Source organism: Scyliorhinus torazame, chromosome 13 (genome assembly GCF_047496885.1).
Source record: "Scyliorhinus torazame isolate Kashiwa2021f chromosome 13, sScyTor2.1, whole genome shotgun sequence".
Classification (NCBI taxonomy): Eukaryota; Metazoa; Chordata; class Chondrichthyes; order Carcharhiniformes; family Scyliorhinidae; genus Scyliorhinus; species Scyliorhinus torazame.
Window position 1 is genome coordinate 106,190,856 of NC_092719.1, and position 23,920 is coordinate 106,214,775.

Below are 23,920 nucleotides of genomic sequence, written 5' to 3' on the forward strand. Positions count from 1 at the left end.
GGACCTCTCCGTCATCATTGACCTCTAGGTATCTTTCAATACATCCCCTCACCCTTCCACATACCCCCTCATCCGCCAACAGTCCCATGTCCAATCTCCAAAGTGGGCGTTGCTCCTTCTCCTCACCTAGTTCCAAATCTACCCAATGTGGGACATTATCTGAAATGGCTATAGCCGAGTACTCTGCTCCTGCCATCTTCGGGATCAGCGCCCTTCCCGGGACAAAGAAATCTATCCGGGAGTACACTCTATGGATGTGGGAGAAGAAGGAAAACTCTTTACTCCTCGGTCTAGTAAATCTCCAGGGATTCACTCCTCCCATCTGCTCCATAAAGCCCTTAAGCACCTTGGCCGCTGCCGGCCTCCTCCCGGTCCTAGATCTGGACCGGTCCAGCACAGTGTTGAAGTCCCGTCCCCCCCCATTACCAACTTTCCCATCTCCAGGTCCGGGATGCGCCCCAACATACGCTTCATAAAGTTCGCATCATCCCAGTTCGGGGCATATACGTTCACCAGCACCACCGCTTCACCTTGCAATCTGCCACTCACCATCACGTACCTACCCCCACTGTCTGCCACTATGGTCTTCGCCTCAAACGATACCCGTTTCCCCACCAGTATTGCCACCCCTCTATTTTTCGCATCCAAGCCCGAGTGGAATACCTGTCCCACCCATCCTTTTCTTAATCTGACCTGATCGGCCAGTTTCAGGTGCGTCTCCTGAAGCATAACCACGTCTGCCTTTAGCTTCTTTAGGTGCGCAAATACCCTTGCCCTCTTAATCGGCCCATTCAACCCTCTCACGTTCCACGTGATCAACCGGGTTGGGGGCTCTTTGCCCCCCCCCCTCGTCGACTAGCCACCCCCTTTTTTAAACCAGCTCCACACATGGAACCCACGCAACAGCTTGTCCGCCAGACAGCACCCTCCCGTCCCGACCATCCCATCCCGTAACAGCTCCCCCTTCTCCTTAGCAGCAGGAACCCAGTTAATCTCTCCTCCCCCCCCCCCCCCCCCCCCCGCTAGATCCCGCTCTAGCTTGATTGCACCCCCCATATTGCTTCCCGGAGTCAGCAAACTCTGGCTGACCTCGGCTTCCCCCGTTTATCCTTAGCCTCCCTGCGTGTGAGGCCCCCTCGTTCCTACGCCCCCTTTTCCCGCCACAATTTCCATATCGCGGGAACAGAGCCCGTGCTGCCCTCTCGGCCCCGCCCCTAATGGCGCAGCTCCCTCTCTCCTTCCCCATCCCCTTCCCCACCGACGCCCACATTTCTTCGTGTCCCCCTCCTTCGAGGGGAAAAAATTCCCCCATCTGATTTACAATTTCTTGCCACACCTCGCTACTTCATTCCAAGCATCCTTTCCCAAATCTAGTCCAACTTCTCCTCTTGAATGAATGTCCACGCCTCCTCTGCCGTCTCGAAGTAGTGATGTTTGCCCTGGTGTGTAACCCACAGTCTTGCCGGCTGCAACATTCCGAATTTCACTTTCTTCCTGTGGAGCACCGCCTTGGCCCGATTGAAACTCGCCCTCCTTCTCGCCAACTCCGCACTCCAATCTTGGTAGACGCGGATCACCGCGTTCTCCCATCTGCTGCTCCGTGTCGTCTTAGCCCATCTCAGGACCATCTCCCTGTCCTTGTAGCGGTGGAATCTCACCACTATTGCTCGCGGTGTTTCCCCTGCCTTTGGTCTTCTCACGAGGACCCGGTACGCTCCCTCCACTTCCAAGGGGCCCGTCGGGGCCTCAGCTCCCATTAAGGTATGGAGCATCACGCTCACGTACGCCCCAACGTCCGCTCCCTCTGCCCCTTCGGGAAGACCCAAAATCCTTAAGTTCTTCCTCCTCGAGCTATTTTCCAGGGCTTCCAATCTCTCCATACACCTCTTGTGTAGCGCCTCGTGCGTCTCCGTCTTCACCACAAAGCCCTGTATCTCGTCCTCATTTTCGGCAACCTTTGCCTTCACTCCACGGAGCTCCATCTCTTGGGTCTTTTGCGTCTCCTTCAGCCCCTCAATCGCCTGCAGCATCGACGCCAGCACCTCCTTCTTGAGCTCCTCCACACATCGCCGGAGGAACTCCTGCTGTTCCAGGCCCCATACCAACTGGGCTCCCTCAGCCGCCATCTTGCTTCTCCCTTCCCTTCTCTGCCACTGCTCCAGAGGATCCTCCACAATCTGGCCACTACTATCACTTCTTTCCATCCACACCCGGGGGGACTCCTTCCTATGTCGCCTCACACTGGGTTTAGCCTTTGAAAATTTCCGTTGGGGCTCCCGATAAGAGCCCAAAAGTCCGTTGAAACGGGAGGTGCCGAAACGTGCGACTTAGCTAGTCATCGCCGCACCCGGAAGTCCCTCCTTGTGCTTTTTGACATCCTCTTACAAAGGCTGTCAAATGTGACAGATCTGTCCACCAATTACCCCCGGGAAACCGGGTGAAAAGGGCAAAAACCAAGGACTCTAGTGTAGCCACCTGGGATGGCCACTTCCAACTAGGTGCAGAGAAACTCGCAAAGACTGGCGGGTAAAATGGACAAGCCAAGAATCAGGCAGGCTCAGAGCCTGAAATGCATATTTGTCAGCAAAAGTCCAGACGGTATCGAAACTCCGTCCCATTAGCATGCTAATCAGGCCGATTAGCATTTGATGGCCCATCTCCACCAAAACAAAGGACTGGTACTCAAGCAACCGGGACAGCCCCAGACATTTTGGCGCCACTCCCTGTTCAAGGGAAATGCAAACAACGGGGTCAGTGACCGCTTGGGACACACCCAGCCATCCAGATCCCCGCCCACATATTGGTTAAGGAATCGAACAGAGTGATCAGGAATCACCCAATTAGTAAGGCCCAAATCAAAGGACCGCCCAAAAGCGCGCAAAAACCCCCTGAGTATAAGAAGAAGAATTCGCCATATGTTCGCTCTCTTTTGGCCTTGGTACCCCGGTCAGGGTCATCGCCAATCGTAGCAACACCAGAAGCGAGTCCAACTTCAACGCCCGCTACCAGATGGATGAGCCCAGTTGAGCAGCAGTTACTCCTTCGAACCCGAGGGATCCAGAATTGAACAGCGGCCACTGTTTTCTGACCTAAGCCACGTGCCCGAAGTTAAGTACAGGTTGTCTTAGTTGATAGGGGTAGTTAATTAGTAGTGTTTATGTTGCATGACTAATTGTGTGTAAATAACGTGCCCTTGACCTTGAACTAACTAACTGGTCATTGGCTCTTTGATCGATAGCCGGTTGAAACTTGTGGTGGTATCAATCGATACCTGGCGACTCTAAACATTCGGGCATAGAAAGAAAGGCAAATTCGCTGATGGCCCTAATTGGAACACCGCCACAGAAAAGACCAAGTAGAAAAAGAATCGGCAACAGTTATTGGCGACATCTGACGGGACTCGACCCAGAAGTGACCGTGTCACTCTGAGAGAACCCACAAAAGCATTTGAATTAGAATCCAAATTGGCAAAGTAAAAGAAACCACAAGCGAAACCAGTATCGATCAAACCTCCAGAATTCGGAAGTGTGTAATTTGCATGCGTACTAACAAAGGGATATAAGGTAAACTCGATAGATTTTGTTGCGTGAAACTTTCGGGAGTTGCGTAAACCGGAAAATAGCTTAAGCCGTACCCGTGTTTGCACCACCGCTTTATTCCCCCTTGTTCCAAATGCCGGTAAGAGACAAAAGTATTTGTAGGGATGGCCATAAGAAAGGCCTTATGCACCCATAAGAGCTCAAGGTCGCAGCGACCAATAGATCAGAACAGTGTCCCATATGGGAAGAAGAGATCAGGAAGTACCTAAAGGGAAATGGATGGCCCCTATGGTCTGAGTTTTGCACGAATGAAGAGACAGGTCCTGGCAGCATAGGACAGACTTGGTGGGACAGCCTGACCGAGATCCATAAGAAAAGTGTGACTAAGGTTCGTAAGCCGATGGCAATCGTGTCCTGTCTGGCACAATTGTGAGGCACAGAGGAGGTCGTGAGGACGCTCCGCAAGCAGCTAGAGGAGAAGGAGAAAAGTAGAGAGGGAGATTTAAGTGAAAGCGAGAAATTAAATGTACAGCTCCGGGAGCAGTTATCAGCGAAGGACAAGGAAATGGATGATGTCAAGGAGACACATCAATCCTGTTTCGCCCACCGTAGCAGCTTCCAAACCCAATATGATAAGGCATACCAGGACACACAACCTGCTGTACAGGGAAGAGAAGAGACAGATGATCAGGTACAGCAGTTAAAGAAACAATGCGATGATTTAAAGGCAGCCTTCCGAGCACTCCACAGTTCCACCACGGAACAGAGACAGTGTTCGCTGGACCATGCCAAATGCAGGCAGCAAATTGCAAGGTTGCAATCCCTGCTATCAGTTCACAATGGGTTTAGAGATACCTTTGGCCCACAGCTAGACCAGGAAGACGGCCCCGATTGGCAGGATCTCAGTGAAACGGCCCAACGGTGCATAAGCGAAACCAGAATCAAAATAGAGCCCCCCCAGGCCCCGGAAAGAAAAGCACCGCACCACCGACTGCACAGGCAGCACCCAACCCAATGAACCCCATTACCACGCAGCGCAGGGTTACCACGGAAGGCCAACCCGATTTTGTGTACACCACCCCATTGTCGATCACCCAGTTACAAGATGCCCGCGAAAAGATAGATACTTTCCACCCCACATCGGACCCACATCACTTTTTCGAGTTAGTGAAACAACAAACCCTCATGTATGGTTTAGACGAGCAGGAGCAGGTCAAGCTCATAGTTATGTGCTTGGACCCTTCAGTTAGTTCAGCCCTTCCCGACCCACAAAATGTAGGAGGAGGTAGCTCCACGAAATGAAAACGGCTATTTTAGACGCCATGGGATATAACAGAGGAGACACGGTAGACGGACTCAACCGGTGCAGGCAGAAAAAGGGAGAGCATCCAACAGCGTTTGTTAGACGCCTTCGGATCCATTTCACTACGGTATTTAGTGAGTTAGCCCGCGCCCATTTATCAGCAGACAATACGGCCAAATGGACCCGTACGTTAGTGTCCCATGCTACAGAGGCAGAACAGAAGGCATGCGCCAGTAATGACCCCTCAGACCCAGCACACAATGAAGTGTGGGTTCTGAAAAGATTGTCCAGAGCTTGGGAACAGTCCGCTCAGAAAAAGACCGAGCATGAGAGAGTAGATGCCACAATGAACCCAGTAAGGGCACACCAAGTCTCCGCATGGTTAAATGAAGGCAGATGTACTGCGCAACACCCCAAAACACAGGAATGCTATAATTGCGGACAGAAAGGACATTATGCCTGAGAATGTCAAGCCCCCCCCGAAGCAGCAAAGAAATCAGCACCCAAATGCCTCCCCAGAAACAATACCCGACCCATTCACAACGTTAGCGCCCGACCAGATAATTCGGCCATGAGTGGCACTGATTGACTGTGTTCGGGCTCCCCAACTTGGGTCTGCGATACCCTTTGGGATAAGTCTGGAAGACCGGTAGTTGCAGGCACAGTCTGGGGATACCCCGTAGAGTTCCTTTGGGACACAGGAAGGTCCTGAACCACGTTAAACTCCTACATGTTCCAGGAAGAGATCTGGCCCACTACGGATACCATTACCCTTAGTGGCTTTACAGGTCACCTCCAGCAGGGACACATCACAGCCCCTGTGGACGTACAGTTTGGTAATATTAGGACAAAACATTTGGTTGTTTTAGTAGACTTGCCCCAGGCAGCAGAACACATCCTAGGCATTGATTTCATGAGCGCGCACAACCTTTCATTCGACCCAATCAACCGATGCGTATGGAAAATGGCTAGAGCAGCGCGAGCACCCGCCACGCTCACAGTAGAAGATTATGCATATAGAATCAGCTCAGTAGGAGAGTACTGGTTTGATCCACAAACCATTACCACAGACAAAGCGGTTAGAGAGGTCTTAAAAGACATAAGACAGCATTTGCCCAGCACAAGCACGACTGCGGCAAAATCCCAGGTGCAGTAGACATTACAGGTCCCGATCCCAAGTCCCAGAAACAGTACGACTTCCCCCAGCAAGCTGAGGGAGAGAGAGCCAAGGTAATTCAAAGTTTATTGAATCAAGGTGTGATTCGACCCGTTGCATCGACAAATAATGCCCCGATTTGGCCAGTAAGAAAACCCGATGGCTCATGGCGACTGAGCATCAACTACAGAGAATTGAACAAAGTAACTCCCCTAGCAGCCCCCACCATTGCCACAACACCCGAGACCATGTTGAGACAGGGACTCCAGATGAAACTTTTTTCGGTATTAGACATCTGTAATGGCTTTTGGTCCATACCACTGGACTAAGCATGCCAGTATAAATTTGCGTTTACCTTCCAGGGACAGCAGTACACGTGGCCATGCCTTCCACAAGGCTTCCACAACTCCCCCTCCATTTTTCACAGACAATTGGCAAACGGATTATCTAAATTTTCCCACCCTGAATGCCTTGTTCAGTATGTGGACGACTTGCTCCTACAGACTGACACCAAGGAAGAGCACATCTTGCTTCTTTCTGAATTGTTAGAACTCCTTACAACGATTGGATGCAAAATTAACCCCAAGAAAGCCCAAATCCTTCAGGAAAAGGTTACATATTTAGGTACAGTCATCATGCACGGGAAGCGTGAAATAGAACTCAAACGCATTGATTCCATTGTAAATTTGCCCTTGCCCCAAAACGTTACAGCACTCCAATCATTTTTACGACTGGTTGGATATTGTCGGAACCATATAGACGGATTTGCCACAAAAGCAGCCCCACTTTCCGAGCTACTAAAGAAACAGACCCGATGGAAATGGCTTCCCCAGTACACGGATGCCGTGGATGCATTGAAACACGCCCTGAGCATAGCCCCTGCTTTGCAAGCTCCAGATCCCCACTCCACATACGCGATAAGAGGTGGCGACCACTGATCGCACCCTTTCGGCCGTTCTCCTGCAGGAAAGGCACGATCGTCTAGGACCCGTAGGCTATGCCTCACAAGTCTTAGATCCGGTCGAACAAGGATTTTCAGCCTGCGAGAGGCACCTGTTAGCAGATTTCTGGGCGGTACAGTACTTCTTGTACATAACCGGACTCAACCCAGTAACCATTTTGACCGAGCACACCCCGACACAGCTTTTATTGGACGGCAGACTAAAGGACGATACAGTAAGCCAAATTCGAGCAGCGCGATGGACCCTACTCTTACAGGGACGCGACGTCACTCTAAAACGGACAACAACGCACACGTTTCTGGCCGATAATTTGCATTATTCAGGGTGTCCACATGAGTGCGAGATCATAGCCCCAAAGCACACCACAGGACCCTTTGTTCCGAAGCCGGTACCAAGAAAGACAGGCATCGGACCCCAGACCACAGACAAAGCACTGAGAATTTATGTAGATGGCTCCTCCACAGTCCTTGAGGGGGAAAAAAGATAACAGGCTGTGGCATTTATGTAGCGGATGTGCAGGGACGCTCTTTAGACGAGATAGCTTTAAAATTGCCTGGACACTTAGGTTCGCAGGCAGCCGAGTTAGCGGCCATTGCTTACATTGTCCTGCACCCCGATTCATTCCCGACCCCTGCAGACATATATTCGGACAGTTTGTACGTCTGCAAGAGCCTAACAGAATTCCTACCCCTGTGGGAATCGAGAGGATTTATTTCCACGGACGGAAAACCTCTACCCACAGCCCCACTGCTCAAACATATCCTTCAGACAGCTAAAGGCAGAAAATACAGCATCGTCAAAGTAAGAAGCCACCATTGTTCCTCCCCGCCCGGTAATGTGAAAGCTCCCATTCGCACTGATATTTATTAGGAACACAGTGTGGAGCTCAACTGGATATACCCCCATACCCTCATGACCGGACGATCCATGAAGGATACCGAATACTTATTCGGACTTGATTTGGCCAGCCCCGCAATCACCGCCCTGACCCATGAGAAAGCAGTCCAGCACACGGTAGAGAATATTAAAGCAGCACAGCTCGCTGCAGCTGTTCAACTAGGCGCTAAACGAAAGCAGAGTAAGGCCTGCTTTGATAAAACAGTACACCCGACAGAGTATACAGTCGGACAGCAAGTAATGATCACCTTATACAACCCTAGCTCATTCCTCTCCCCTAAATTTGCAGGACCCTATTCAATTTCAGACAAAGTAAGCCCCTCAGTTTATAAAATCACGTTTCCAAACGGAAAATCAGGATGGTTCTATGTAAATCAGCTTAAGGTTTATGGAATACAGTGCATCCACTCGCACCACCTCTCATTGGCGATGGCAGACAATGAGGACCCGCCCACTGCCAACCTGAGTTCCCCCTCCTCAGCAACAGCTGCACGTCCACAGACACGACTTTGACCACGCCCCCAGAATAACATTTCACCCTGACACTTGATTCGGCTGCGAGTGACAGCACTACTGAAGCACCTGAGAGACCCAAACAGAGATCCCACGAAACAAGCTCCAGTCACTGCAGGCCCAGAGACCCCCAACCACGATACGCTCAGCCTCTTTGAAACGATTTATTTGCCCACACCGGAACCTGACCCGCCACTCGACGATAGCGACACCCCCCTTGCAACCTCCCCTCCCTACGGACCATGAAGCACTGGCACCACGACAATTCCTGTCACTTGACAAGAAATTACGAAATGGACCCCACATCGGCACGCCGGGTGAGCACGCAAACTCCAGGGAAGAGTTTGGCTCCCGGGAGATTGTGAGAACTCCGAGTCTGACTCCCACCATGGTAACCCCTTTGCAAATCTTTTTGAAATGGAATCTTGAGGTGTCCAGATGATGAGAGTCAGGAACCGATGGAGATTTACGGTGTCCTGTACCCTGTTGGAGCCTGCCCGCTTTTTCTTTCTTTAATTTGTTATTTTTATATGTTGAATGTTTTTTCTTCGTGCGACTATTTGTGTTGATCTCACTGAATTTCTTGATACAGTTTATTCTTTCGGCCTCACACCACAATTCTTGATGCAGCCATAATTACGCGTCTGACGCCACATGGCAGTTAGTGAAACAAGTTTTTTTTTTCATAGAATTTGTGTCCAAAGTTGCCCTTGGTATTGGGTGGGGTTGCTGGGTTGGGGGGATAGGGTGGAGGTGTTGACCTTGGGTGGAGTGCTCTTTCCAAGAGCCGGCGCGGACTCGATGGGCCGAATGGTCTCCTTCTGCACTGTAAATTCTATGATAATTTACAATGCAGAAGGAGACCATTCGGCCAATCGAGTCTGCACCGGCTCTTGGAAAGAGCACCCTACTCAAGGTCCACACCTCCACCCTATCCCCATAGCCCAGTAACCCCACCCAACACTAAGGGCAATTGTGAATACTAAGGGCAATTTAGCATAGCCAATCCACCTAACCTGCACATCTTTGGACTGTGGGAGGAAACCGGAGCACCCGGAGGAAACCCACGCAGACACGGGGAGAACGTGCAGACTCCGCACAGACAGTGAACCAAGCCTGAGAATCGAACCTGGGACCCTGGAGCTGTGAAGCAATTGTGCTAACCACCATGCTACCGTGCTGCCCATATTTTGTCTGGAGCCCATATAGTTACAAATTCTTACCGCTCTTGGAAAGTCACTCAGGCAGTGGAGTAACGGCACTGATCCCCGCCCTGCCTGGGGACCCACTATACATTTGATCAGCCAAGCTCGGATAGTGGAGCAACTGCACTGATCACCACCCTACCTGGGGATCCCACCCATTCTTGCCCTTATCATACCCCCCGCCCCATTCGGATGCTTGTTTTTGAAACTCTTTTTCTGTTCTTTTCTAGTCCTGTGGTTTAAAGAATGCTCTTTGCCACTAATTTTGCCCTTCCCGGCAACCCTTCGGTTGCTATTCCCCCACATCCTATCTACATGTAAGAAGCACTTGGTTGGAAAAACAAGTTTGCAGAGGACGGCGAAATTGTCCACCCACTCAGCTCATCGACCGCAGGCTGCGAGAGTGCTTGCGCTGTGACACAGAATTTTTTGGGAAATCTTGTCTCCGCAAATGGTTGTTTACAAAAATAAAATGAGGGAGTCACATATGGTGACAATTATAATGGGAAATTGACGTTGAGGAGACACAAACGGGCATACGAGATGTTAAACAACACGATTATAACAGATGCTATGCTTGTGCCCCCAGGAAGATACGAAGATACTCAACGGCGAAGGAAAGCCGAATAAGATGAAGACGACCCTGATGATCGACATCATGATCGTCGCTGGAACAGCCCAGCTGCGCGCGTTACCTACCTCTACCCCCCATACCACACAGGCCCCGAACACGACAACCCAACACAACACCCCTAGCCCAGACACTACACCGCACACACCACCCAGCCACCGATACACCCACATGGTGTGAGAACCTCATCAAGTGGTATTCACTGCCCTACACAGTGGAAGCCTTACTAGTAATAACCATATTGTACAGTATCATTCAGACCATCAGATTGCGGAAATGGAGAAGGAGAGTCTCCCGCACTCCAGTATACACATTTAGAGCCCCTTTCCTCGGACTCCAGCAAACCCCACACTCTTTCTGAACCTCTCTCTTTAATAAATACCGCGGTTGTTGTTTTGTTAATGAAGTTTATTTTCTCTATGTGAATGTTAGTGATAGGAAGAAATGTGATGCTGCTATCGAATATTTTTTGTATTGTAAGATAAGTTCTTTGATTGTTAAATAGCAGCATGAGTGCAGTCTAGTTAGAGACAGTTAGAGTTTCCCCTTTTTCGGAATGTTAAATGGCCCCCTAGAAATTTTTAGACCTGTTGTTTAGGGAAATTAGGTAAATGTTTTTGGACCCATAGGACAGAGTAGAGTAGAACCTGTCCTTGGTTAAGGGTACCCGGCATCACAACAGAACAAAGAAGACCCAGTATTGTGATCCTTCACGCTTCGCGTTGAGGATCAAGAGGACGGAGTGTAGCCATCTGGGATGGCCACTTCCAACTAGGTGCTGAGGAACTCTCAAAAACTGGCGGGTAAAATGGACAAACCAAGAATCAGGCAGGCTCAGAGCCTGAAATGCATATTTGTCAGCAAAAGTCCAGACTGTATCGAAGCTCCGTCCCATTAGCATGTTAATCAGGCCGATTAGCATTTGATGGCCCATCTCCACCAAAACAAAGGACTGGTACTCAAGCAACCGGGACAGTCCAAGACATTTCGGCGCCACTCCCTGTTAAAGGGAAACACAAACAACGGGGTCAGTGACCGCTTGGGACACGCCTAGCCATCCAGATCCGTGCCCACTTATTGGTTAAGGAATCGAACAGAGTGATCAAGGATCACCCAATTAGTAAGGCCCAAATCGAAGGACTGCCCAAAAGAGCACAAACCCCCCCCCCCCCCCCCCCCCGAGTACAAGAAGAAGAGTTCGCCATATGTTCGCTCTCTTTTGGCCTTGGTACCCCGGTCACGGTCATCGCCGATTGTAGCAACACCAGTAGTGAGTCCCAAGTTCAACTCCCGCTACCAGACGGATGAGCCCAGCTGAGCAGCAGTTACTCCTTCGAACCCGAGAGATCCAGAATTGAACAGCGGCCACTGTTTTCTGACCTAAGCCGAGTGCCCGAAGTTAAGTACAGGTTGTCTTAGTTGATAGGTGTAGTTAACTAGTAGTGTTTATGTTGTTTGACTAATTGTGTGTAAATAAAGTACCCTTGACCTTGAACTAACTAACTGGTGTTTGGCTCTTTGATCGCTAGCCGGTTGAAACTTATGATGGTATCATTCGATACCTAGCGACTCTAAGCATTCGGACATAGATAGCCTAGAAAGAAGGGCACATTCACTGATTGCTCTAATTGGAACAGAGCCACAGAAAAGACCAAGTAGAAAAAGAATCGGCAACACTAACGGGAGCTATCTTACGTGCGACGTCCTTCTACATGGCTGCCACCGGAAGTGCCATGAATGAATTATAAGAAAGTTCTTCACCTAAAGAGATGGTAAGAAAGTGAAGCTTGCTATCGTAAGAGACAGTTGTGGCAAATGGTAGAGATAAAGATAGATAAGTGCATAAGAGAGAAATAAATAGAATGATAAGCTGATGGGTTAGTTAGTTTTAGTTATGAGGTTTATAAGGTTATTATGTTTTGGGACCATAGATTTAAATTTTGGGTAAAGTTTGAGGCTCTTGTGACCTGTTCTGATGTCTGCCTAACAGTAAATCTGTTGGTTTGATTGATAGAGGTAAAAGCATGACTTTGATTGTTCCACTGAGAAGAATGTGCAAGGTATTTACCCTTGGAGACAATGGCAGTCTCCTGAGTTTAGAACAAGTAGACTCTTGGCTCAGCCAAAGCCCCAGAAAGGTACTGGGTTATTAACAGCTGTGCTGTAAGTTATCCATTTACTTTTAAGATGAAGAAGAGTTGTGATCAAAGATAGCTAATAGCATTTCTACGTGGATACAAAGCTTGTACAGCTTACTACAGGGCTAAATCGCTGGCTTTGAAAGCAGACCAAGGCAGGCCAGCAGCACGGTTCAATTCCTGTACCAGCCTCCCAGAACAGGTGCTGGAATATGGTGACTAGGGGCTTTTCACAGTAACTTCATTTGAAGCCTACTTGTGACAATAAGCGATTTTCATTTCATTTCATGTTGTCACAGGAAAGAGGACAGAAGAAGCCAAAATTGAGATTGGGTTACAGGCTTCCCTACAAATCAATGAATATTTCAGACAGCGGTTCTGTGTGATCAGAAAGAAAATACTACTTGACTTTGTGAACTCCAACATCTGGATGCTGGAGGGAGACAGTCTTTAGACGAAGCAATGTCTGCTATAAAGACAGTCATTCCGTTGAGTGTGGTGGGTGATAAGTACACAAGTGAGAATCCCACTTTTTGTCTACACAAAGAAAGTATTTAGTCAATTTTGTTTTGCCACTTGTTACAGTAAACATTTTGCATATGCAGTCTCTGGGTTATTCAGCTAATAATTGGAAGTTCATATTGCTAAAAATTATCGATATCTGTGGAGATCGTGACAAGATGAAGACTGCTGGGAGGAGATTCATGTGGAGCATAGATGAGTGGGCTGAATGCCGTTTCTGTCCTGTAGACTCTTCTATACGCTGCAGATCAGAGGTTATTTTATTGGCAAAAAGTTATAAATCTCTTCCAGCAATTTTGTCTCTGCCTGTTTCCCATTCAAGTAATTTTGTGTCACATACTCTTATTCTCACACATATTTGATATTGCTCGCTCTGGGGCTGTTGGACATTGTGCCATTGTTACTGTCACTCTTTTGAATTTAGTTTTGTTGTTTGCAATTTCATGTTCCATTCCACTTGATAATGTTGGCATCTCCTGTAGTCAAATTGAGCTGTACTTGGGTAGGTACGGAATGACCTAGTGATTATAGCCAGCAGATTCTGAGCGCTGCATTGTAGAATTGGAATAAAAATGTGGGCTGTTTCTGCAGAACAAGAAGTCTGTTCATTTTGAAAGCACCTCTCCCCATCATAGAATCATAGAAGTTTACAGCATGGAAACAGGCCCTTCGGTCCAACCAGTCCATGCCGACCAGTTTTTACCATTAAGCTAGTCCCAGTTGCCCGCACTTGGTCCATAACCCTCTATACCCATCTTACCCATGTAACTATCTAAATGCTTTTTAAAAGAGACAATTGTAATAGAAATCACCTTCTGTTCTGTGGAGCTTTCTGTTCCTCCAGGTGCTGGCTCAGGCTTTGTACTACTTTATGATCGTGCCAATCAATAATTCACCATTTCAACTGAATCTAATCCGAAGCCAATGAACTCCTCCCATGCACTAGGAGACAGGTTACTTAGTTATCTCCCTCCTTCCCCATAATGAGATCAGTTGTGAGAAAGGAAAGCTGAGCTCATAAAGAGGCACAATGTGCTTTGCTGTTAACATTTTAAAAAATTCTTTCTTGGGATGCAAGTGTCACTGGCAAGGCCAGCATTTGTTATCCATCCCTAATTGCCTGTGTATCAAGTAGCTTCTAGGCTGTTTCAGAGGCAAGTTAAGAAGCTACCATATAGCTATGGGCCTGGACTCGTATGTAGGCCAAGCCAGGTAAGGAGGCAGATTTCCTTCCCGAAAGGACATTAGTGAACCAGATGGGTTTTTACAACGAGTGATGAAGTTTTCATGGAGACCATTACTGGGCGATCTTTCAATTCCAAATTGAATTAAAATTCCACCAGGTGCCATTTGAACCCATGTCCCCAGAGCAATGACTTGGGTCTCTGGATTACTCCTCCAATGATATTACCACTTATGCCACTGTCTCCCCCCACTTATTCTGTGGTCTAGTTTAAGCTAGAGGAAAGGTGCACTTACATGGTTATGATTGTATGTTATAAATTTGTTTCAGGAAGCCACTGAATTTTCAGAACCTGAATGAACATTTGGATCGGCTACTGTCTGAGGGACTGGACAATGAGGCTGAGGACAAAGGTAGGATATGTAGAAATAATGGATGGAGTTGCAAAATAATTGACAAGTAAAAGAGCTGTCACCTCGTTCTGCTTTATGAGAAGGGTTAGTAAAATAATTCTGTGATCCATAGCCCCAGATGCGGGCATACATGGCAGGAAGGGCATTTGTTAATGCCTACATGTTGTTAAGCCTAGCTCTTTTTCAACATGTTACTGCTTTGGGGGGCATGCCCTGTCCTCATCCTACCTGACCTGTAACATGGTTAGCCACACTCTTCCTCCATTGCCACCTCTGTTGCTCTAATCTGGTTCCCTTCCTATATATTCAATGATAGTCCGAAAATATCCTGCATTTGAAACAATATCAGGGATTCTAGGGATTCAGGTGGAGCTGTACCCGATGGTGGACATCTTTGGTGTTTCAGACTTGTCAGAGCTGCAGAAGGGGAAGAGGGCATATGTCCTGGCCTTCATCTCTCCAATAGCCCAGAGGCAAGACTTGCTCGGGTGGAGGTCCCTGGTGCTGCCTAAGGCTTTGGCTTGGTTAAGGGACTTGGTGGATTTTCCTGGAGAAGATAAAGTACACTATGACAGGACTGGTGGAGGGGTTTTATTCAAGGTTACGGCTGTTCATCACCTTTTTAAAGGAACTGGCTACAGCCAACTGTTAGGGGGGATGGGGGGGTAGGGGGGATGGGGGGGTGGGGGGGGGGGGAGGGAAGGTGGTTAATTTGGTAATGTTTTCTTTAGGGAGGGGTGGGAGGGTGTAGTCTTAGTATGGGGTTGGGTTAGGGTGATGTGGGAGAAATTTTGTTTTTATAATAATGTAAAATTTATTGGAATCGTTTGAATATTTTATATGTTATAAATGAAAATTTCTGAATAAAATATTCCTGCTCCTGACCATTACTTCTGGTGTTCCCCAGGATTCTACTCTGGGCTCCTTCCCATTTCTCATCTACATGTTGCTCTGTAGCAACACTATTTACAATCATGTCAAGTTCCACATGTATATTGACATCCAGCTCGACTCCTCCATTGCCTCTGATTTATGACACTGCTTTTCTGACTCCCAGGGTAGGAGGAGCATAGATTTCCTACAGATAAATATTAGGAAGATTGAAGCTATTGCTACAGGCTCCGTTTTCTAGCCACTGCCTTCACCCGCCTCCCTGGTCATTTTCTGAGACTGAAATAGACTATTCACAATTTTGGTGTCATATTTACCTTGAGCTAAACCCCTCAATCCCATATCGGATCCAACTCCAAGACCACCTGCCTCCAGCATTCTTAACATTGCCCATCTCTGCTACTGACTCAGGCCAACTGGAACCCTCATCCATACAGTTGTTGTTTGACTCTTGACCAGCTTCCCAAAATGCACAAATGCTGGGAGGTAGCACCAAAATAGGGAACAGAATGTTAATGCTGTCAGAGTAAGGGAGAAAATAATAAGATATAAATCTGGATTACAGGTCATGTATGTGAATTCATGAAGTGTGGTGATTGGTGCGTTACAGGCACTGACTGACATGTGGAAGTATGATGTGGCTATAACTGAGACCTGGCTGGTCAGGACTGGGTGTTCAATATTCCTGGATACAAGGTGTTGAAAGAAAGATAAGAAAGGAAGATAAGGGGGAAGGGATGGTGGTGTTGACTTTTCAATCTTCCTTAGATTCATGGTGGTCTTGTAGGACTGAAGAATTGCAAATGTTAAACCCTTTTTCAAAAATGAAAGTAAAAATCAGCCCCTCAATTACAGATCTGTCGGTTTAACTTCAATGGGGGGGGGGGGGTAGCTTCTAGAAACAATAACTCGGGACAAGTTTAATAGTCATGAACAAATGTGGGTTAAATAAGGGGAGTCAGCATGGATTTCTTAAGGGAAAATCACGTTCAACTAACTTGCTGGAGTTCTTTGGAAGAGGTAAAAGAAGGTTGGTATGGGCTATGTTGTTGATGTGGCGTACAGGCACGTCCAAAAACCATTTGATACAGTGCCGCACAACAGACCTCTGAGCAAAGTTACAGCCAATGGAATGAAAGGGAAAATAATAACATGGATGCAAACTTGGTTGAGTGACAGGAAACAGATTAGGGGTTAATAGATGTTTTTTGGGCTGAAGAAAGGTTTGTAGTGGAGTTCCCCAGGGGTCAGTGTTGGGACCCTTATTTTCTTTCTAATATATATTAATGGCTTAGATCTTGGTGTAGGGGGCACAATGTCAAACTTGCAGATGAGACAAAACTTGGAAGTCTGGTGAACCATGAGGAGAGTGCAGAACTTCAAAAGTACATAGACAAGCTGGTGGACTGGACTGATGAAGTTCAATGTAGAGAAATGTGGAACATTTTGTTTTGGTAGGAAGAACGTGGAGAGACAGTAGAAAATGAATGGTACAAGGTCGGTGCAGGAGCAGAGAGTTCTGAGTATATATGTGCATAAGTCATTGAAGGTGGCAGGACAGGTTGAGAGAGCATACAGTATTAATTTATTAATGGAGTAAGGAGATTATGTTGAACTTGTATAAGATACAAGTTCAGTTTCTGCTGGAATAGTGTCCAGTTCTCGTCGCCACACTTCAGAAATAATATGAAGGAATTGGAGAGAGTGCAGAAAAGATTCACGAGGATGATCCAGGGTGAGGAACTTCAGTGGAGAAGTTAGGACTGTTTTCCTTGGAGAAATGTCGGAGGTTAGTTTGAGGTATTCAAAATCATGAGGTCTGGACTAAGTTGGGGGAAACTGTTCCCATTCATGAACAGATTGAGAATGAGAGGACAAAGAATTAAGGTAATTTGCTTAAGAAGCAAAAGGAATATGAAGAAAAACTTGTTCATGCAGCAAGTGGTTAAGGCCTGGCACCTTATCCATACATTGTGCTGGCACTCCCTGAGAGTCTGGTGGAGCCAGGTTCAATCGAAGAATTGAGAGAATTTTGACTGGTATCAGAAAAAGAAGAACGTACAGGGTTACGGGAAGAAGGTGGAAGAATGGCACTAAAGGAATATTACTCTTGCGAGAGCCAGTGCAGCCACAATGGACAGAATGGCCTCTTGTTCTGTAAAAATTCTGATTCATATTTTGCTTGATAACATTTCTGTAAAGCCACTTGAGATGTTTTATGGAGTTAAAGTTGCTATACGATTTAAAGTTATGGATTGATTATCTGAAATTATCAAATAACACAATGCTGAGTTCTGTCAATGACTGAGCTGCACAGAGTAAGACTCTGTTGAGAGGTACACTCAGTTGAGATAGTCTAGTGGGGTGCGCTCCAGTTTGCTATGGCACCTCTGGATGGGGAAATGGAAATTAGCCATGGTTTTTTTCCCTGGTCACTGTTTTCCGATTTTGTCCGCAAAATGCACAAGTGGATGTTGGGCAGTTGGTTACTGATCCATAACGATACATAATCCATATAGAATAATATTCATATTTGTGCTTTTTGTGTGATCAGCATGTCATGTTGCTTAACGATGCACATGTTTGTTTGTAATCAGGAAATTGTTCTACTTAGAATCGCTACAGTGCAGAATGAGGTCATTCGGCCCATCGAGTCTGCACCGACCCTCTGAAAGAGCACCCCAGCTAGGCCTAATTCCCCACCCTATCCCTGTAATCACACGTACCCTTTAGATACTTGGGGGCAATTTACCATGGTGAATCCATCTAACCTACACATCTTTGGAGTGTGGGATGAAAACCGAGCATCCCGAGGAAACCCACGCAGACACGGGTAGAATGTGCAAACTCCACACAGACAGTGACCCAAGGGCAGAATTGAACTGGGGTCCCTGGCACTGTGAAGCAGCAGTGCTAACCAGTGTGCTACCGTGCCATCCAACCGCTTGGCTGTGCTTGATTCTGTTCCTTGTGCAAATGGCTTGATAACTGTTATCATAAGCAGACCATGTACCTCACACCAACTGAAACCTATTTATTTTACTTCCCAATATTCAAGAAAGGAGGAGTAAATGGGAAACTATGAGCGGTTAGCCTAACATTTCTCACTAGGAAAATGCTAGAATTGGTTTTTAAGGAGGTCATAGGCAATTTAGGAAATTAATGCAAACATGTAGAATCAACATGGTTTTGTGAAAGGGAAATCATGTTTGACAAATTTATTGAGAGTTCTTTGAGAATGTAACAAATGGGTGGATAAAGGGGGACCGGTTGATGTAGTATATTTGGATTTCTAAAAGGCGTTCAGTAAGATGCCAGATAAAACGTTATTGCACAAAATAAGATCTCGGTGTTGGATATGATTATATAGGCATGGATAGAGGATTGGCGAACTAACAGGGAGCAGAGTCAGGATAAATGGGTAATTTTCAGCTTGGCAAACTGTAATTAGTGCTGGGCCTCAACTATTTACGAACTATATTAATGACTTTGATGAATGGACTGGCTGTGTTATAGCAAAATTTACTGATGATACAAAGGTAGGAAAGCAAGTTGTGAGGAGGATACAAAGGTTCTGCAGAGATATAGGTTAAACAAGTGGGTAAAAAATTAGCAGATGGTGTTTAATTTGGGAAATTGTGAGGTTGTCCACTTTGGCCGGAAGAGTAGGAAAGCAGAATGTTATTATTTAAAGAGAGAGATACTGCAGTATATATTCAAGGCCAAGAAAGAGTTTTGACCGGTGAGCGAGTTGACTTGTTATTGGGGACTGACGGGAAAGTGAAGTTTGGGCCACAATCCGATCAGTCATTACCCTATCAAATGGAGGAGTAGGTTTGATGGGCCGAGTGGCCTACTTCTCCTATTTCTTACGGTTTTATGATATGATATGCTGAGAATTGCCCAGCTCTTAACCAGTATCCTAGATCATTACTTTAAAAAAAAATTTTTTATTGAAAATTTCCATTTACAACAAACCTCTCAAACACACAACCCGAGTATGCAATTGTATCTACCAGAATAACAGGTAGAAATAAAACGTATTCTTGAACTGAACATACAAGAAATGTGATTAGAATGTACACTTGTCCTAGCCTTAGTAACAATGTGATCAGTTTTCACAGTTATGACAGATGTGGTAGAAACTACAACCTAAGAATGCCCTGTGGTAACCTGAGGGGAGCGGGTGGTCCCAGCGTACAGCCCCACAGAACGTCATGCAGCTTACCGAAGCTCGTTACCTTTCGGGAGTTGGAGCCTCTCCGTTAGTTCCCCCAGGGTTGCTATCCTACTGTCCACGTACATGTCGTTAACCCTCAAGGTCCTTCTGTTCCCCTTCCAAGTCCTAAATGTGGCATCTATCTTCGCCGTGGTGGCCCTGTGGTTGTTGCAGATGGGGGCCCCCATAGAGATACCACCAAGTTTAAAGTGGCGCTTGAATTAATTGGTTCCAGGTCTTTACTGTGGCTAGTACCACCGGTGGCTCCTTGAGTGTGTGTGGTGTGGGGGTGCGGGGCTGGGAGTGAAGCAGTGACTCGTGCCCGGAGAGACGTCACTGTGCTGGAGGCCGCCTCCATTTGGACCCATTCCACCCTCGGCTCCTTCAACCACCCCCTTGCCCCCTCTACCCCCCCAGACAAAGGCCATGTTTAGCTTATCAATCCTGGTGAAGAAGAATTTGGGGATGAAGATCCGGAGGGATCTAAATATGAAGAGGAGCCTGGGCAACACGTTCATTTTGATCACCTGTACCCTTTCCACTAACGAGAGGGGAAGGGTGTCCCATCTTTGTAGGTCCCCCTTTTCCTCCTAACACCAGGCTAGAGGGAGCCTTGTCTAGTTGTGAGCCACCTGTACCCTCAGGTACCTGAACTTGGTCTGGGTTACCTTAAACGGCAACTCCTCCAGCTCCGCTCCTCCCCCTCGGGGGTTCACCGGGAAGATTCCGCTCTTCCCCAGGTTGAGTTTGTAACCTGAGAAGGCACCAAACTTTTTCAGGAGTCCCATTATCTTTCCCATGCTAGCCAGGGGGCTCGACACGTAGAACAGCAGGTCATCTGCATAGAGTGAAACTCTTCGACTTGGTCCACCACTTCGCCGATCTAAGAGCGATGGCCAGTGGTTCAAATGCCAGTAAGAACAGGAACGGGAACAATGGGCACCTCTGCCTCATTCCTCTGTGCAGCCGAACGTACTCCGCGCTGGTGGCGTTCGTCCGCACGCTCGCCATGGGAGCATTGTATAGAAGTTTAATCCACGCGGTGAACCCTGACCCAAGCCCAAACCATTCAAGCACCACCATGAGGTACCGCCATTCTACTAAATCGCAGGCTTTCTCTGTGGCCAAGGAGATGATCACTTCGGGTGTCTTCTCCCCGGGTGCCATTATTACGTTCAGCAGGCATTTGATGTTCACGTTAGCTATCTGCCCGTGACAAACCCGGTCTGATCTTCCGCGATTACTTCTGGCAGGCAGTTCGCCAGTACTTTTGCTCGGACATTCGCATCAGTATTTGAGAGAGATATGGGTCTGTATGATCCACACTCTGTTGGATCTTTATACTTTTTGGGGATCAATGAAATTGAGGCCTGTGGCAGCGTGTGCATCAGGGCCCCCTTCAACTGTGAATTGTTGAACATTTCCTGCAAGTGCGGTGCCAATGCTGTTGCAGATTTTTAAAATAAATGTCTACCGGGAGCGCATCTGGTCCTGGTGCCTTCCCTGACTGCATGGAATTAATACATTCCATGATCTCCTCCAGCCCCAGCGATGCTTCCAGCCCTTGTCTCTCTACCTCCTCCACCACCGGAATGACCAGTATGATAAGGAACTGTTTCATCTCGAGTCCCCCTCTGGGGGCTCGGAGGTGTCTCGGCCCCGGTAAAGGTTTTCAAAGGCCTAGTTAACCTTATTCGGAACTACCATCATCTTACTATTTCTGTCCCTAACTTCCACTATTTCTTTTGCGGCAGCCGGCTTAGTTGATGCTCCAGGAGGCAGCTGGCTTTGTCTCCATGTTCGTAGAAGGCCCACCGTGACTGGTGGAGCTGGTGGACTGCTTTCCTCGTGGAGAGAGATCGAATTCCACCTGCAGCTTTTTCCTCTCCACCACGAGTTCCACAGTTTGTGCCGAGGTGTACTGCCCATTCACCTCCAGTATGGAATCGATATGCTGCTGCCGGGCTGCATTTTCTCTCTTGTCCCCAAGAGCCCTGTATGCTATTATTTCCCCCCCTGATCATGGCATTCAGTGCCTCCCAGAATGTGGAAGATGAGACCAGCCCGTTCTGGTTGCAGGTTACGTAACCATCGATGGCTTGGGATATTTTTGTACAGAGTTCCATTGGCGAGGAGGGCTGTGTCCAGCCTTCCTGGGGGCGTTGGACCTGGCCTGTCTCCAACTTTATGTCCATATAAAGAGGCACGTGGTCGAAGATTATGATCGCAGAGCATTCCGCTCTCACTACACCCTGTAAGCCCCATTTTCCCTACGATGATAAAAGTCTATACGTGAGTATGCCTTCTGTACGTGGGAGAAGAAGGAGAACTCTTTTTCTCTTGGGTGGTTGAACCTCCATGGGTCTACTCCCCCCATCTGCTCCATAAAGGAGTCTAGCTCTCGAGCCTTTCCTGTTGTGGCTCTTTCTCTGGGGTTGGATCAATCCATTTTTGGGTCTTGCACACAGTTAATGTCACCCCACCCCATGATGAGTCGGTGGGTGTCTAGGTCAGGGATTTTGGCCATAGCTTTCTTGACAAACACTGCGTCATTTCAGTTTGGGGCATACATATTTACCAGTACTACTTCAGTGTCCCGCTATCCACGACAAATCGGCTCCCTGCGTTTATCACTGTCTGTTGCCGTGAACGCTGCTGTCCTGCTAACTAATGTGGTTCCCTCCCGGGCCTTGGTGTCGAAACAAGCGTGAAACTTTTGTCCTGTGGGGTCAGTCATACTCGCCCTGTTCTCTCGAGCCTGCCCTCGCTCTCAGGCCATTCTAAATGGCCTCTGTCAGCTCCCTCTTTTCCGCTGTTGCCATGTGTGACCTGTTGTAGCCAACCTTCTACCTCCTCCCCCCTCCCTGTGTGCCCCACTCCAAACCTGACTTACCCCTCCGTTTCCTCGAAAGCATCGAAAGAGACTCATGGATGGTATGTTGCCTCCCGGGTGCCAAGGTCCGTGACGTCTCGGACTGTGTTTTCAGAATCCTTAAGGGGGAGGGGGAACAGTCACAAGTTGTGGTACACATCGGTACCAACGACATAGGTAAGGGAAGGGACGGGGATTTAAAACCGGAATTTAGAGAGCTAGGGTGGAAGCTGAGAGCCAGGACAAACCATATTGTCATCTCTGGTATGCTGCCAGTGCCACGTGCTAGCGAGGTGAGGAACAGCGAGAGAGTGCAGATAAACACATGGCTGCAGGGGTGGTGTAGGAGGGAGGGTTTCAGTTACGTGGATAATTGGAGCACATTCTGAGGAAGGTGGGACCTGTACAGACAGGATGGTTTGCACCTGAACCAGAGGGGCACTAATATCCTGGGAGGGAAATTTGCTACGTCTCTTCGGGCGGGTTTAAACTAATTTGTCAGGGGGATGGGAAAACGAGCTGTAGTCCAGAAGCCAATGTTGAGAGTAATGAGGTACTGAGGAGGTATCAAGGTCGCAGGAGTGTACCGGCAGACAGAAAGGTGGGTTGAAGTGTGTCTACTTCAATGCGAGGAGCATCCGGGATAAGGTTGGTGAACTTGGAGCGTGGATTGGTACTTGGGACTACGATGTTGTGGCCATTATAGAGACCTGGTTAGAACAGGGACAGGAATGGCTGTTGGAAGTTCCGGGGTATAGATGTTTCAGTAAGAGTAGGGAAGGTGGTAAAAGAGGTGGAGGAGTAGCATTGTTAATCAAGGAAAGGCAGTTCGAAGGGGATCTGCCTACTGAGGTAATATGGGCCGAAGTTAGAAATAGGAAAGGAGCGGTCACTTTGTTAGGAGTTTTCTATCGTCCCCCAAATAATAATAGAGATGTGGAGGAAGAAATTGATAAACAGATTATGGATAGGTGTGGAGGTCTCAGGGTAGTTGACATGGGTGACTTTAACTTTCCAAATATTGATTGGAACCTCTATAGGTCGAACAGTTCAGATGAGGCAGTTTTTGTACAGTGTGTGCAGGAGGGTTTCCTGCCACAACATGTGGATAGGCCGACAAGAGGTGGGGCCACATTGGATTTGGTACTGGGTAATGAACCGGGCCAAGTGTTAGATTTGTTTGTGCGTGAGCACTTTGGAGATAGTGACCACAATTCGGTGTCTTTCACTATTGCAATGGAGAGGGATAGGGCCATACGGCAGGGCAAGGTTTATAATTGGGGGAGGGGTAATTATGATGCGATTAGGCAAGAATTAGGGAGCATAAGATGGGAACAGAAACTGTCAGGGAAAGGCACAAATGAAAAGTGGAGCTTGTTCCAGGATCAAATACTGCGTGTCCTTGATAGGTATGTCCCTGTCAGGCAGGGAGGAAATGGCTGTGTGAGGGAACCATGATTCACAAAAGAGGTTGAA

At 47.7% G+C, this 23,920-nt stretch overlaps 1 protein-coding gene across 2 annotated transcripts in view; it reads left to right on the forward strand.

Annotated features, from left to right (window-relative positions):
* rnf123 (ring finger protein 123) overlaps nt 1-23,920 on the forward strand; it is a 718,228-nt gene that overhangs the window by 17,881 nt on the left and 676,427 nt on the right. For both annotated transcript variants that reach the window (XM_072472026.1, XM_072472027.1), the window contains exon 3: nt 14,380-14,462. In XM_072472026.1, coding sequence (XP_072328127.1) covers nt 14,380-14,462 — 83 coding nt within the window. The remainder of the gene's footprint in view (nt 1-14,379; nt 14,463-23,920) is intronic.